Source organism: Meriones unguiculatus, chromosome 10, assembly GCF_030254825.1.
Source record: "Meriones unguiculatus strain TT.TT164.6M chromosome 10, Bangor_MerUng_6.1, whole genome shotgun sequence".
Lineage (NCBI taxonomy): Eukaryota > Metazoa > Chordata > Mammalia > Rodentia > Muridae > Meriones > Meriones unguiculatus.
In genome coordinates, this window is record NC_083358.1 from 60,102,534 (window position 1) to 60,119,399 (window position 16,866).

The window sequence follows — 16,866 nt, forward strand, 5'->3', positions numbered from 1 at the left end:
AGAGAGAACAGCACAGAGGGAGAGAGAGAGAGAGAGGAGGTGGTTTTACCAGGACAGTAATACAGGCTGTAGAGAGAACAAGCTAAACACAGGTGAAGACAGAACAAGCCAGAAAATGAGAAGGAGCCAGAAGATTAGAACATTTTGCTAGAGTTAGTTTGAGGCCAAGCAGAGCAATTCAGTCAGAAGCTGAGAGAAGCCAGATTGAATGAGTCAGCTTGGAGAGAAGTTTGAGCCAGAATAGCTGAGTTTAGCCAGCCAGCCAGAGTTCAGAACAAACTAGAAAGGGTGAGCTTTATTCAGCAATAAGTCTCAGAGAATGAAAAAACTCTAGGCCTACATTACCTTGTACAGAGGCAAAAAGCTTCCAGGACTAGACCTATGTTAGCAGATGGAGGCAGTAAGCTTCCAAGATGACAATTACATCAGGCAAATAAAATATACTTTTACAAGCCCTAATTTAAGTTTTTGCTTATTGTGGCAGATATAGCCACATAAACAAAAGTTTGGGAAACATTTTCAATAACTTTTAAAGAGTATTCTGAGACAGAACACCTGAGAATAAATGACTGTTTTATTACATTTAAAATAACCAGCTCTCTTGCCTGGCTGATCTGATCACAATGTAAGGGTTAAATTTTATAGAAAATACATTCTTAACAATGATTTCCAAATATCATGGATTATTTAGTAAAGGAGATATATTTTGTGAAATGTTTTTTTACTAGACAATTTTATCACTGTACAAACAACATAGTGTGGACTTAAATAAATGTTGATGGCATATGGCAATCATTTGGCATGATCCTTTGATTTGATCAAGAGATATGAAAAAGCATGGAATACATAAGAGCTCTTACAGATGTAATATGGTGCACTGTTTTATAGAAACAAAAATGGAAATGGGAGTATACTTTGAAAGTGTAGGGCAGCAAATAACATAAACCAGCAGCATTACAGCTGCTGGTAATAGAATTTGTTAGCATCATCAATGAATAAACGTCGTAATGTTGGAATTTTAAATGACTGTCACCATGGGGGGTTTATACCAGCATTACCACAAACATGAATTATGTTCTGCTACAGCTTAACAATAGCTATACCACTAGCCAATAGGATTGTTTTCAGCTCCATGGTAATTGGAAAGCTGCTGCTGAAATCTCTCACTCTGCTCTAACTGCCTACTTAGTGTCTCCATCAATGTAGTCGGGAAATGTCTTTTAATTATTACTTTTTGTTATGTTACTATATTGAAAAAAAAAAAAGCTTTAGGAACCTGCTTCCACGTTGCAAAAATGGTATTTGGAGAGACGTAAACCTGTTTTTCCAGGCCATGGCCAATCATATTTGGCTCTAGAATAAATTACCTTTTTCTCTTTGAGGTAAGAGCTATGTTTTTGTGCGAAAAACACGACCTTTGCTCAATTTACTATGATTTCTCATTCCACTCATTTCCCCTCAGTTTCATTTTTAATTAATTATTATGACTGCTGTTTTTTGTGTGTGTGTGTGTAAATCAAGGAGGCTGTAAATCCAGCTTTGGAGGATCACTTAGTATCCACAAGACCTTAAGTTTGGGCTGTAGTACCTCAAAAATAACACAAAATGCCAGATCACCGTCCCCCTCAAAAATACAATCAAGAAATCTGCATCTTACATAAAACACAGAATCTTTACAAAACCCTCACAGGATCTGTTCAGTTGCTCAAGAGCCGCTCCCCCCCCCCCCCCACGTGCCTCTTTCCTATCTCTCCTAATTCTTAAATCTGAATTCTGTTGTGTCTGGTGTTGAACTAGTGGACAAATTTTCTGTCACTGAGGTGCCACGGAGCTAGCTGTTTCCATTGCCTGGGTAACTCTTAAATTATCAGCTTGTCTCAGATTAAAGGCTTTTTGAAGGATTACTGCGTAAACATCTTTACTTCCTTAAAGTCTCAGAACAGTGGTAGAAACACATTCTGAAAGTGCATCTGAAGTTGCGAGGCTCCTTTATTCTCTTTTCATCTTTTCCCTTGTTCAGTTTTTTATGTCACAACTACTTTAAAGCTCACCACACAACATGTTAGCCATTCTATGTTTCTTTGCAGCAAGTTGTAACTAAACACAAGGATCGACACTCAGAACTCTTCTCTCCGTTCGTACACTTCGGGGCAAAGCCTGAATTCTGGTACCTTCTTAAGTACCTAAAGCATAAGGAAACACACTTGTTCAAGCAAGACTTTCGTGCCCCCGGAAGTAAAACCGTGTGACCCCGGTCAAAGACGGAAAGCATTTCCGTTTCCGTACAGGTTCGACAACATGGCGACCGCCGGGGAGAAGAGTAGCGGTGGCGGCAAGCGAGGTTTCAAGAGGAAAGCCGCCGATGAAGAGCCTCAAGAGGCTGCGGTCGCGAGCGATGGGGCGGCGGAGAGCGGGGTGCGACCCCCGAAAGCGGCTGCCTTCCCTCCGGGCTTCAGTATCTCGGAGATTAAGAACAAACAGCGACGACACTTGATGTTCACGCGGTGGAAACAGCAGCAGCGGAAGGTGCGCGCGGGGCTGGGGGCGCGCGGGGCCAGGCTGCGTGCGCGGTACCGGCCCTCGCTCTGCGCCGGGCTCTCTACCGTCAGCCTTTTGCGGGACGATCCTGGCTTGGGGGATCCGGTCCTTGCCTGCTCCTTGAGTTGCACTTCTTCGGGAAGCCGATGGTCCCAGAAAAAATGAGCCAGAGGGCGCAGGGCGCCTCGCCTTGTCTTGCCCCGCCTGCCCAGGGTTGGTGAATTTCGAAGTGTAAACTCCAGATCCCAAACTCGGCCTCTGACTCAGGAACTATGACTGAAGATAGTACTGTGAAGTGTCTGTAAGAACTGCGTTTGCTCTCTAACGCCTTGTGCAGACACAGTTCTGGAGTAAACACAAACTAGACCAAGACCGTAAAGGCTCATTTGTGTCTAAGTTTGAAAAAGAAAAATCCTTATTACTGCATACATAGAAACAAACACGATGTTCTTTTAATTTTTATTTGCGTTTTTCCTACTGGAGGACCTTAACTGAGTCTTTTTGTAAGTGCTAGGTTGCTAAGGGAGTTCATACGATGGACTTGTTTACCTATGGTTTACAAGTATGAGGGAGGAATGTCCTAGAAGCCTTATTGAGGATCAGAAGGCACCACAGAGTGTGTCAAACATTTTGTCTGGAGATCAGGAGATACTGGTGTATGTATACTAAAGAACAACCATGTTTGTAACTTCCTATTGGTCTTCAAAGCTTGTTTTGGTTACAAAATATAAGAATAACTAATGGTGATCTTACTGGAAATCTCCTGAAAACTCATGTCCAATTTCTGTTTATTTTTAGTGCTTTCTAGGAAGTTTAATTATTATAACCATGATGTTTCGGATGCGTCCACTAGGGGAAAAATACATGTTAATAATACGTTTAACTAATTGGTGGCTTTATAATAAAACCTAAAGCTACTCAAAGTTTAAATGCTCAGCCTTACGTTGATTTGACAAAGCAAGCACTTTGTTAAATACATCTTATTGATTAGCCTGTGTCTGGTTGGGGGTGGTAGGGTGCACCTGTAATCTAAACACTGAGGAAGCTGGGCCAGGAGGATGGTCAGTTAGAAGCAAGCCTGTGCTACCTAAGCAGACCTTTAAAAAAGTTGTGTTCTTACTTTAAAACATTATAATAATTTATCATAGTGGTCTGAGAACTGATTTGTAGTTTCAGTATGAGTTTGTAAAATAACTGCTAGTTTCTCAAAATTGTTTGTTTTTATCCCATTAGGAAAAGTTGGCGGCTAAGAAAAAACTGAAAAAAGAGAGAGAAGCTCTTGGTGATAAAGTACGTAAGGTTTTAGCCATGTGATTTGTCTCATGTTAAGTAGTGTTTTCTGGATACTGTGTTGGTTTTTTTCTAAAACATTTCAGATGTATGAAAATAATGGAACAAATCGCTTTCTACACTGTACTCAACTTAGCAGATTGGTGAAAGCCCATTGTCTGTTTTTGAAGTAGATTGTTCATATGAAGTTGTTTGAATTTCTTCTTTACTATACCTTATGTAGTATGTTGTGTTCAAAGCACAGTAATGTTGATGTTCAGGAGGCAGATAAAGTGCTCCCTGGCTTTCAGACTGGGGGACTTCCTACTTTAGGCTTGAGGGTTTAACTCTTGTGACTTAAAGCTGAAAGAATTACTAAAAATCCCTGCCTTGTTGCACAACTAACTAAACTTTATTTTTAAAAAATTTTACACGTGCTTTTTTTTTTAATTATCTTGTAAGGATTTTATTTTATTTTTTGTGATTTTTAAAATTAATTTATTTTTTTATTAATTACAGTTTATTCACTTTGTATCCCAGCTATAGCCCTCTCGATCATTCCCTCCCAATTCTGCCTTCCCTCCCTCATCTCCTCCCATGCCCCTCCCCAAGTCCACTGATAGGGGAGGTCCTCCTCCCCTTCCATCTGACCCTAGCCTATCAGGTCTCATCAGGACTGGCTTCATTGTTTTCCTCAGTGGCCTGGCAAGACTGCTCCCCTCCTCAGGGGGAGGTGATCAAAGAACTAGCCACCGAGTTTGTGTCTCAGACAGTCCCTCTTACCTTACTAGGAAACCCACTTGGACACTAAGCTGCCATGGGCTACATCTGTGCGGGAATTCTAAGTTATTTCCGTGCATTGCCCTTGTTTGGAGTATCAGTATCAGAAAAGACACCTGTGCACAGGTTTTTGGTTCTGTTGCTTTCCTTGTGGAGCTCCTGTCCCCTCTAGGTCTTACTATCTCCCCCTTCTTTCTTAAGATTCCCTGTACTCTGCCCAAAGTTTGGCTATGAGCCTCAGCATCTGCTTTGATACACTGCTGGGTAGAGTCTTTCAGAGGCCCTTTGTGGTTGGCTCCTGTCCTGTTTCCTGTTTTCTCCCTCCTCTGATGTCCATCCCATTTGCCTTTCTGAATGGGGATTGATCACCTTATCCAGGGTCCTCCTTCTTGCTTAACTTCCTGAGTTTTTTATCTTAGCCATTCTGTTGGGTGTAAGGTGAAATCTCAAGGTCATTTTGATTTGCATTTCCCTCATGAGGAAGGACTTTGAGCATTTCTTTAAGTGTTTCTCTGCCATTTGATACTCCTCTATAGAGAATTCTCTGTTCAGCTCTGTTCCACATTTTTTAATTGGATTGCTTGATTTGTTGCTTTTTAACTTCTTGAGTTCTTTATATATTCTGGATATTAGCCCTCTGTCAGATGTAGGGTTGGTGAAGATCCTTTCCCAGTCTGTAGGCTGTCATTTTTGTTCTGATGACAGTGTCTTTTGCTTTACAGAAGCTTTTCAGTTTCATGAGGTTCTATTTGTTTATTGTTGATCTTAGAGTCTATGCTGTTGGTGTTCTGGTCAGGAAGTTGTCTCCTGTGCTAATGAGTTCTAGCTCTTCCCCACTTTTTCTTCTAACAGATTTAGTGTGTCTGGTTTTATGTTGAGATCTTTGATCCACTTCAACTTTAGTTTTGTGCAGGGTGATACTTATGGATCTATTTGCATTTTTCTACATGTAGAGATCCAGTTAGACCAGCACCATTTGTTGAAGATGCTGTCTTTTTTTTTCATTGTATGGTTTTGGCTTCTTTATCAAAAGTCAGGTATCTGTAGGTGTCTTATAAGGATTTTAAAGCATATGGTTCTCCCCACTTTCATCTTATATAAGCAACAAGCAATAAGGATTCTTGAGAAAGGCAAAATATTCAGACTATACACAGAGTAATCATACTACTTTTTCATAAAAGTCTAACTAGTATTAGTTTAAATCCTCTAAAACCATCAATATTAGGCTATTGACCTTCAGAATTCTAATACATCATGTAATATTAGTCTCTCTGAAACTCCTATAATCAGCTAAATAAGCAAACCTTAACATCCTTACTGGCCAAGGTTGGAGGCACAGCTTAATAGGCTTTCAACTGGTGTACACAGCACCCTGCCTAAACATAACAAAAATTAGCTTTTGCCTGACAGGTGATTTCCTAGAAATTATCTTTAAAAATTACGTAAGGACCAGCAAGATACTTCAGTAAGGTAGAGGCACTTGGCAGTCTGAGTTTAATCCCTGGAACCCACATGGTGGTAAGAGAAAGCCAACTCCACAAATTGCACAGCTGAAACACATACACACCCACCATCCTAAATAGTCTTATCATATTTCCTTCATGTCAGTGCATAACATCCATGTGTTCTCTTAATTCTGTTGTGCTCCTTAGTTTGGTGATCCCATTTCTTGAGCGAAGCTGTGTGGTAGTTCTACAGTGCCTAGTCGTGTGCTAGCAGTTACCCTGCTGTGGGACATTTGCTCTGTTGATGTTTCCGTCCATTGTGAGTGACCCCCACAGACCTTTTCTTTCTTACTGTAAATTCCCACAAACAGAATTCCTAGGTCACTGGATAGACGTTTTTCATATTTCTGAATAGATTTTAGCAAGGATAGAAATAGTCACTTGCATTTGCACCTGACTGATTTTTTTTTCATTCTGTTAATTTCCTTTTTGCTGTTAGATATTATTTTAGATATGGATAATTTTTGTGATTTCTGCTACTTCTGCCCATTTTTAAGTTGTTGCATTATATATTTACCATGTATATGTTGCTTTAGATTTTTAAGAGAGCATTAATGCTCCATTTTGTCTCTAGGATTTTGCAACAGTAGTTGTGGTTTGAAATAAGGACGGGTTATTTTGAGATTATTTGAAGATGTTTTTGCTTCCCAACAGTAATGTGAAGTGGTAAATATAAAATGCTTCTAACACTTGGTGCTTTCCATCTTTCTTAGGCTCCACCAAAGCCTGTACCCAAGACCATTGACAATCAACGAGTCTACGATGAAACCACAGTAGACCCCAATGATGAAGAGGTAATGTCAGAAATAAACCTGAAGGTCACCCTTGGTATCTAGCTGTTCACCATCAGGATGGTTGTAAGAGCAGGATTTACCCTTCTCACTTCCCTTTTTATTCTTTTTCCCTCTCTTTGGTTCCCTCCCTTCTAGAACATTTGAAATATCACCAGGTAATGCTAGTCCAGGGACCTGCATATGTTACTTCACTTATATCTTTCTTAAATACTGAAAATATGTTAGTAAAATTTGAATCGTTGCACACGTAAGTCTTGTTAGAGCTGTTCCTGTCCTGTGGCTGTCCCTTCGAGCACATGCATCTCTGAAGCTTGCTTTGTTTGCTGGTTTGTAATGATACAGTAGTTTTGTGGGGTAGTGGTCCTCTAGACATAGCTGTACCTAAACTGGCTTCTAATAGTTTATCCAAATATTGGCTTCATTTTAAATTTTAGATATTTATTGCTCCAATGACAGATTTATCTCTTGCTTTATTTTTTAACTTTTGTGCTGATGGGACTTCCGATGTAATGTTGAGTAAATAGAAAAGGCTTGTTCCTGATTTGAAAGAAAGTATTGAGATGCTCATGTGTGTGTTCAACATGTTACCTTTATGCACCTATGGGTTTTCTAATGTTAAAAATAAGTATCTTGCATTCTTGGGGTAAACTATTCTGGTTATCATGTTCCATTGTACATTGTTTTGGATTGTTAATACTTGCTTAAATTGTTACTTATTTGAACTCATGGGTGAAACTATAGTAATGGCTCCTAATTGTTCTTTTTTAAAAATTAAAACTTCACCCTAATTATCTTGCAGATAGTCATCATGCAGTAAGAGGAGCTGGACCTGCATTCTATTCTAAGAAAACCCGTAGTTTATTCTAACACTTTCTTCTCATGAGGTTTTTACCAGACTTCGATATTTTGTGTTCTTTTTGGTTTTTCTTTGATCTTTTCTAATGACATTTGTGTTTCTGTCTCCCTCTTGTTTCCTTCTACTTCTCTATTTTAATTTTACAGATTTGTTCATTTTATATATATATATATATATATATATATACATACATACATACATATATATTTACTATGAGCAACAAAGTTCTCTTTGAGTATCCCTCTTGGTAAATCCCACAAGTTTGAAAATGAGCTACTTTCACTGTTACTTAAATCAGGGGTTTTTGTCCGTTAATAACATAGCTAGACTTTTTATCTTCATCTGTCTTTCTCCCCTCTCTGTATTTCTCTCTGTTCTTGTGTTTTTAGTATGCTATTTTAATTCCTCTTGATGTTTAGACTATGGTAGTCTTGTAGTAGTTCCTCTAGAATTATAACATGCATTGGGCTAGGAGCTTAATTCTCAGCCCTGGAAGGAAACAAGCCAAAGGCCACACACATAACTTTAATCATTACGACTGCTGCAAAGCTGCATAGTTCTGCTAAACTGTTGACATACATTAACTTCCTCCATTTTTAGTGTGCTGTTGGTCATTCACTTGTCTGTGAATGACCTGGTGTTGCAGTTACTAGAATTCATCTGACGCTGTTCAAAGAAACTAGACTGTCTGTCCATATAGTCGAATCTACATACAAACAGCTTTACCATTTTAGCACCTGTTTCCTAGGTCCTCTAGGTCTGTCTTACCATCTAGTGTCATTTTCGTTCAGTTTACAGGATTTCCTTTTTGTTTTTATAGCATATCTAATAGCTGCTCATTATCTCAGGGCTGTTTACTGAAAATACTTGTATTTTGCTTTCACTTTCAAAGATAGCGTGAGAGTTTAAAGTTTTTTTCTTTTAGTACTTTGATCATATTCTGCATCATTATTTCTGCTTCTCTGCCTTGTCTCTTTAAGTTTTCTTGTGATCTTAACAGCTTGACTCTACTGTGCTTATTATGTTGTCTTTATATTCCACTTGGGATTTGCTGAGCGTCTGAGATTAGTGATAGTATCTTCACCAAGTTCATCTTTCTAGCCATGGTTTCTTCAAATCCTTTTTCTGCCTTTGTATTCTGTCCTTAAGAGACGCCCTTTCCACACTGTTGAAATGTTTGACATTATGCTGCAGTTGTTCCCTATCCTTGCTGCATTTCTAGGATGGTTTATGTTGGCGTCCATTGTTTTTCAGTTCACGTGTCAGCCCAGTCAATTATCTGCTAATTATTTTCTCCGATTATATATCATACTTCCTTTTCTATCAGGCTTTGGCTGAAAGTTAGGCTTAGACAACACAGTGTTGTAGTTCTAGATTGTAAGTTATTTAACTTACTGTGGATTTGTTTATTTGACAGGACCTCCCTATGTAGCCCAGCCTAGCTTCAAGCTCATGGCAGTCTGCCTGCCTCAGCCTCCCTGGGATTATAGACATGAGCGACTGTGCTCAGCTGTATTTTAGTTGGTTTTTTTTTTTGTTGTTGTTTGTTTTTAATATTTATTTATTTATTATGTATACAGTGTTGTACCTGCATGCCAGAAGAGGGCACCAGACCACATTATAGACAGTTGTGAGCCTGGACCATATGGTTGCTGGGAATTGAACGCAGGACCTCTGGAGGAACAGTCAGTGCTTTTAACCTCTGAGCCATCTCTCCAGCCCTGTATTTTAGTTTTTAAGGACTGTTTTGTTTCTGTAGCTTACTTAGACTTCAGAGTGTCAGGTCATTCTCTTCTGCATGGCACAATATCTGCTCAGTTCTTGTTGTGGTGACTTTAGCTTGTCCTGCTACTGAGTGCCCATTTTTATTACATGCCTGTATCCGTCGGTGATTAGGCAGGTACTGCTGAACACCTGGAGTCCTTTGAACAAGTGTGTTTCTCCATCTGAGCTGTGGGTGTGTTGAGGAAGGCCTTCAGTTCTTGTCTGTGTCCCTGCCTTTCACAGTCAGTGGGTTCCCAGGTCTCCCTCAGCTTGTGAGAAGTTAGTGCCACCTGTGGGTTAGTGGTGGCATACCTCAAGTACACGTGCAGCTTGAACTTCAGAGCACAGCTTTTATATTCTGGCTGCTCCATACCTACCCTAATGTAGTCTGCAACCCTGGTTTGGCAAAGCTCTATGTTATCTACCTTTCTCCTACCAATTCTGATTCTTGCCTTCTTCTGCTCTAGACTGCCAACCCATCCTAGAAGCTGGTACTGCTGGTTTCCCCCACCAACAAAATGAGGCTGGAGAGTAGCATTGGTCAGGACTGATGCTCTTGCCCAGTTCTGTAGGCATTTTACAAGAATACAGTAAATCTTAGTTAAGAATACAGTACATCTTAGTTTGTGCCCTGAAATTCTTGATAACTACCCAGTTTATACATGAATTATGCAGAAGGGAATCAGCTTCTTCACGTGAGCTCCTCCAGTGCCTGTCAGCTAACAATCATTAAGTGATGCTTTAAAATCCCGGTTAAGTGAACTGTTTGATGCAAAATGATCTCTCCTCTCTTCCTAGGTGGCTTATGATGAAGCTACAGATGAATTTGCGTCTTACTTCAACAGACAGACATCTCCTAAGATTCTCATCACCACCTGCGATAGACCTCATGGGGTAAACACAGTGATTAGTGTCATCCATGAATTCTTATATTTAGAATGCTCCCTTCAGAAAAGTGAAATAGTTCATTGCCTTTGATAGTGACTGTGAGCCAAACAGAAATAACTGATGATAATGTAGGTTCACTGAGCACACTTCTTCAGGATGGTTTTGCACCCTTGACACTGTTAACACCATTGCTGGCTAAGTCCTTGTTATGAGGTGCTGTCCTGCCCAGTATGGGATGTTTAGTCACATCCTTAGCCTCTGTTCATTATAAACAAGCAGCAACCCCACACCCCTGCCCCAGTCCTAGGCACAAACTCTCTCCAGAAGCTGCCATGTCTCTGGCTCCATGAAGTAGCACTACCCCTTGTTGAAAACCTGTGCTTTAGGATGATTGGCCTTTAATACACGAGACTTGGCTCTGCTTTCATTCTTCCCCAGTCATGCTCAATTTGGTAACATTGTCTTAGACTTGTCATTATTCCTGTCCTTATAAGTATATCCATATTCCTTTTTTGGTAATTTTTCTTCTCTTCTTACAGAGAACAGTGCGCCTCTGTGAGCAGCTCTCAACAGTCATACCAGATTCACATGTTTATTACAGACGAGGACTGGCTCTGAAAAAAATTATCCCACAGTGCATTGCAAGAGATTTCACAGACCTGATCGTCATTAATGAAGATCGTAAAACACCAAGTATCCTTTCGGTTTGTTATTAAGGAAACTTTCCTGTCCCTTTCCTCACCTGTTTTTAAGCATAACTGGAAAAAAAAGAAACAGAAAAAGGCCTCTTATCACTTGCAAAGAATGCACGTTTTTCCATAACATGGTATTTCTAGCCAAGATGCCATAAGGTTTTTATTCACAAAAACTTTTATCAGACAAGTATTACAGCTAAAACACTGCTGTAATGTTTAGTAAAGGATGCAAACATAACTGTCAACTTACCACAGTGAATTCAGGCAGATAGTTCTGTCAACTACAGAGCACTGTTCCAGGGACATGGGGCAGGAGGACTACACAGGAAGCTTGAGCAAGGTCTGATTGGGAAGGGGTGATGAATGAGGAAAAGGAATAGTCATTTGTTAAGGAAGAGATGTGAAAGTGCTGGCCCAGTTGACACACATATTTGGTATAGCTTCACCTCAGGCTGTCCGAAAGCACATCTTTTCATTGTTCTGAGGTGGGACTTAGGCTTAGGCCTTATGTGGGTTGGTGGTGTTTTGGTTGCTAGTAACAAAGAAGCTTTTTCTGGGATCTCACATCTGAGATAAATGCCATTGACCCCAAGGTATTTCTCTTGAGTTGAAAGAATCTGAAATACATCTAGATTTCTTTGTGTAGTTGCTGTTATTTCTTGAATAGTGCCTATAATTTCAGTATCTAGGAGATGACCAATTGGGTGAGTCAGATTAATAAAGAATTTATAAAAATAGCAATAGGACTTTCTGTTCGGCCACAGGACAACACATTCTTTTTATATCAGTGAACACTTGGTGTTTTAATACACTTTTTTTAATCCATTTTTTACAGCATTCATTATTTTTAATATAACTTAAGTGTATTATTTTGTTTGTATGTATTAGTTTTCCAGAAACCAAAATAGACCAAACTAGCTTTTTAATGGGGCATTTGTTGGCTAGATTATAATTAAGTTTGACTAGATCATTGTAGTTTTTGTATGCCTGATTATTTTAGAAAAGAACTATTTTTAAAGTGATTGCTGCCTTTATAACTGCTTTCCCAAATAAAATGGCAAGGTCTGTTTTGATTTTAGCTTTGAAGTTATCATCGTAAGGCTGCCAATACTGCAACAAGCATTAATCAACTTAATAATGTTTTCTCTTTGCTTTAGTATTTCCTATAGGTACACAAATGACACCATTTCTAGCTTTCAGAAAGCTTGCATTGTCAAGACTAAGTCAGTCTTTTTCTCTGAAACATTCATTTTGTTTTACCGAATAATCACATTGTGGGACCAGTTTTCAGCCTCTTTTTTTCATTATTGAAACAGGCACACTGACTGTTTTGCATGATTTTTGTTAGTTTAACATTAAAACTTATATACCTCCCCCCCTAAAAAAAAGCAAACAGTATTTGGGAACTTAAGAATTTGGGATATTTTGCTTTTGATATAAGCCATGATTTAATAGGAATGTTCGAGATAGAATTCGAGCCTTTACAAAGATGGGAGAAAATTATTTTAGAACTACCACTCTTCAAAATTTTCCTGGTTTTGTGAGTGTCCATGCAGTCAGAGACATTCTTGGCTATACTTCATAAAGTTGAACCTGTAGTGAATCTTTAAATAGAAGAACTCAATGTTTACTTTTAGCCTGTTGTGTAGTAGACACTAATACTTATTTAAAACAACAACAACAAAAAAAAAAAAAAACAGTTCTAATACCAGGGTTAATAGAAGCTGGGAGGCCATATTTTCATGACTCATAACTGCTATTCTAAGTGATGAGCATTATGGTACGTTAATTCTAACTAAATGAAAAGGTGGGATTGGAAGCAGTCCTTAATGGAGAAGCAAAATACTGCAAGTATTTGAAATAACTAGGGCAAAAATATATGTTGTATATAAGATTGCATGAGGGCTTTAAGTCAGGAAACATTTGGGAAAGTTGGATATAAGAAACATAATTTGCCACTACATTATTCTGTTAAACTAATGTCTTTATTCTGAACATGAGTCAATGATAACAGAATGGTAGGAAATTAGAGAACCAAGGGCTAAATCCAGGCTTGAGTACCATCAGTATTAGAAAATATACACAGAAGTAAAAAGTACCAACTGAAACCTTATTTTAATGATACAGGTGGAAAATGTCAACTAAGAAAGAAGTGGTTGTAGAAGTGGAAATGTTAAATGAGAACAGTAATACCTGGTGGATGAGTGAAAAGTTGAGAACTAATGGTGGCAGTACTGTTTTGTAAATCTCATATTATGTGCACATAGATGTGAAATGGTTTTGGTTAGGGCATAGTCTCACTTTCCTACTATAACGACACCATGGTTATTTTATAAAAGAAAGCATTTAATTGGGGGACAGCTTACAGTTTCAGAGAGTGAGTCCACGACTATCGTGGCAGGAAACATAGCAGCCAGAAGGCAGATATGGCACTAGAGCGTTAGTGATGAGCGCTTACATATTATCCACAAATAGGAGAGAGGGAAGTGCGGAGAGATAGAATGGGGGGTGCTGATGAGGGTTTTGAAACATCAGAGTCCACCCCAGTGACAAACCATCTTCAAAGCCACACCTCCACATCCTTCCTAAACAGTCTACCAACTGCAAACCAAACAATTCAAATATATGAGCCTATGGGTGCCATTTCTCATTCAGACCACTGCATTCCAAGGTTGTCTTGAAGGCAATAGAAAAATAACTACAACCACATATGTAAGGTTGATGGTTTTTTTTTTAGAATTGGGTGTATTGCAGCTCCTTTCGCGTGCCTTTAGTTCAGCAGTTCTCAACCTGTGAGTTGTGACACCTTGGGGGTTGATGCACCTTTCACAGAGATTGTCTAAGACCATTGGGAAACAGTAATTTACATTATGATTCATAACAGCAAAATTACAGTTATGAAGTACCAATGAAAATAACTTCATGGTTGGGGAGGGGTCACCTCAACATGAGGAACTGTATTAAAGGGTCACAGCATTACGAAGGTTGAGAGTCACTTCTTTAATTAGTAAAGACAACAAACAAAGGGGCAAAGTCAAGGCAGCAGTAAACTCTATCCCCCATCCTTTTATGTACTTTTTAACTTTGAAATTGAGTCAAAGTGCCCAGGCATAGGCCTTGATCCTCTCTTCAGAATCTGGACTGCTGGGCTGGGTTATCAATACCAGCTTCCCCTCTCATATCCCCCCACCTTAAACTAAAAGCATTATTAACTGAAAGCCCTTGGTCAACCACAGTTCTGCCTGCTTATGATATAATTGGACACCAGCCATAACTTATTAATTGAAAAGTAAAGATTATTCTTTGTGCCATAAAACTTTGCAGCGAGGACTCTAGGCTTTTGCCTACTGTCCTTGCTCATAGATCTCGTATATTTAATTTGTAGTTTATAGTATCTAGCATAATTCTGTTCATGATAGACTGATTATATGCTAGTGAGTTATTGATTTTAATTTCTCATTAATCCTGAGAGCCTCTCTCTTAAAAAATAGTGGTCACTTTGACTTCAGTGTAACAGGAATGTGTGGTTCTGTTGGATGATACTCTATCGTGTCCTAATCATACAAAAACATACAAGTGGACATAAACTTACATACTAGCTGCACTGAACTCATCCTTTTTCCTTCTTGAGTAGTGGCCATGGAAAGATTTGGTTTTGTTCTTTTACTTTGAAAGCCCAGGATATCCTATTAAGAGTAATGCTATTTAATTGTAAAAGCAAAAAACAAACAAAAGGTAAGACTATTCTAGATTAATACATATTTTCTTGAAAGGTTTGATGTGTTTTGACTTAAGTTTGGTTAATCCAGAACAAAAAATACATCTGTCCACTCATTTGTAGATTTTAGGTGCCCTTGAATACACAGAAAACAACTTGTTTATTCAGTTTCAGACTTAAGTTACAGTTTGGCATTTCTTAACATTTATAAACAGATGGACTTATTTTGAGTCATTTGCCAAATGGTCCAACTGCCCATTTTAAAATGAGTAGTGTTCGTCTTCGTAAAGAAATTAAGGTGAGTCTTATATACTGTTTGACCAATATTGATCTCAGGTTATCAGTAGATTCTTAAAGATCTATTTGAGTTTAGTTAATTGATCTTCTGATGACATCAGATTGTCTACTAAGATATTTTGTGAAGCAGTAAAAAAATTTGGTAACAGCAGTACTCATTACCATGAAATGTTGATTTTACAGTATTTTGAGGTATATTCAATGCATATTAAAATATTACATATATATTTCTGGATTTGATAAGCCACCTGTTAGATGTTTGTCATTTTAGAAAGTTTTTTAAAGCCAGGATTATTGTTTCCTGATTGTAATCCCAGTATATCAAGGACTGAAGCAGAAGGGTCACTAAGTTTTAGGGAAGTCTGAACTAAAGCTCCAAGCCAGTCTGAGCTATGTGAGATCCTGTGCCAATAGATGACTGAGAGACAATTTAAGTTCCAAACCCCAAAATTATATGAATTTTCTAATTATCTTTATTGAGCATCTTTTTTTTTTTTTTTTTTTTAATTCTTCCAGAGACGAGGCAAAGACCCCACAGAACATGTACCGGAGATAATTCTGAATAACTTTACAACACGGCTCGGTCATTCTATTGGACGTATGTTTGCTTCTCTCTTTCCTCATAATCCTCAGTTCCTCGGAAGGCAGGTTGCCACGTTCCATAATCAGCGGGATTACATCTTCTTCAGGTTTCACAGGTGAGACAGTAACTTGGACTTTTTGTTAGTCATGTAGTACATTCAGTGTGAACTTGTATTCTGATATAACAAGTCCTTTAAGCTTTGCCACAGAAAGTTGAATGAGCCTGACTGTTTAACCTTTGTCTCTGAAGATACATATTCAAGAGTGAAAAGAAAGTGGGAATTCAGGAACTTGGACCACGTTTTACCTTAAAATTACGATCTCTTCAGAAGGGAACCTTTGATTCTAAATACGGAGAATATGAATGGATCCATAAGGTATGTGCTTATTGTTCCAAAGCCCACTTTATATTGTTACTTACATGTTAGGATGTATGAGTGAGTTTCTTATCCCATGATCTAGAAAGTACCAATGTGATATGGTATCCTGGCCTGCTGATTAACCTGGATTTAATGGAAGTAGCACAAAGAACAGTCATTTGTAAATGGGACTAATAGTATCATATGGATGGAAAACTCTCGGGCCCAGACCTGCTGCACTAGTCAGCTTCATGGGAGTTGGCTTAGCAGTCTCTTAGGCCTGTTAGTGATTCTGCTTTGGTATTTGAGAACCACTGTCATTCTCAAGAACATTAGGAAAGCATCTTAAGTGAGAACACCTGAAAAACATTCTTCTCCACTATCTCTGCCTAGTTAGCAGCAGGACATCCTTCCTATTTTTTACTTTAAAACTATACACAGGCATGGAACAGAAACTCCCAGCATGTTTACATTAGATGCACCCAGAGTGTTTCCGCACGGTTAAGAAGCCAGTTTTTATTACCTTACCTAAGTTGTTCTTCATTGTCTTTTCCTCCCTTTCATTTTCAGCCACGGGAAATGGATACTAGTCGAAGAAAATTCCATTTATAAAGTACTACAAGAGTACTATTGAATTTTCCTGGACAAGCCTGTCTTGAAAAACTTGGTAATTTAACAAAACACCCTTTTCAATGTGGAATTTATTGATTTTATAAATCTTATATTTGAACAAATGATCGACTGCTGTGATGTTCTGCTCCATATAGTAAAAATAAATGAATGTGATTTTGGTAAGGGTCTGAAAGGCTTCAAATTGGTTG

The 16,866-nt window shown here is 38.6% G+C and overlaps 1 protein-coding gene across 1 annotated transcript; it reads left to right on the forward strand.

Moving 5' to 3' along the window:
- The first annotated feature begins 2,269 nt into the window (after nucleotides 1-2,269).
- On the forward strand, nucleotides 2,270-16,850 carry Rpf1 (ribosome production factor 1 homolog). Its single transcript, XM_021627044.2, has 9 exons — nucleotides 2,270-2,526; nucleotides 3,772-3,828; nucleotides 6,806-6,886; nucleotides 10,305-10,400; nucleotides 10,934-11,087; nucleotides 15,023-15,105; nucleotides 15,621-15,802; nucleotides 15,937-16,063; nucleotides 16,616-16,850. Exons 1-9 carry the CDS (start codon nucleotides 2,299-2,301, stop codon nucleotides 16,655-16,657), a joined length of 1,050 nt encoding a protein of 349 aa, XP_021482719.1. The 5' UTR covers nucleotides 2,270-2,298; the 3' UTR covers nucleotides 16,658-16,850.
- The last annotated feature ends 16 nt before the right edge of the window (nucleotides 16,851-16,866 follow it).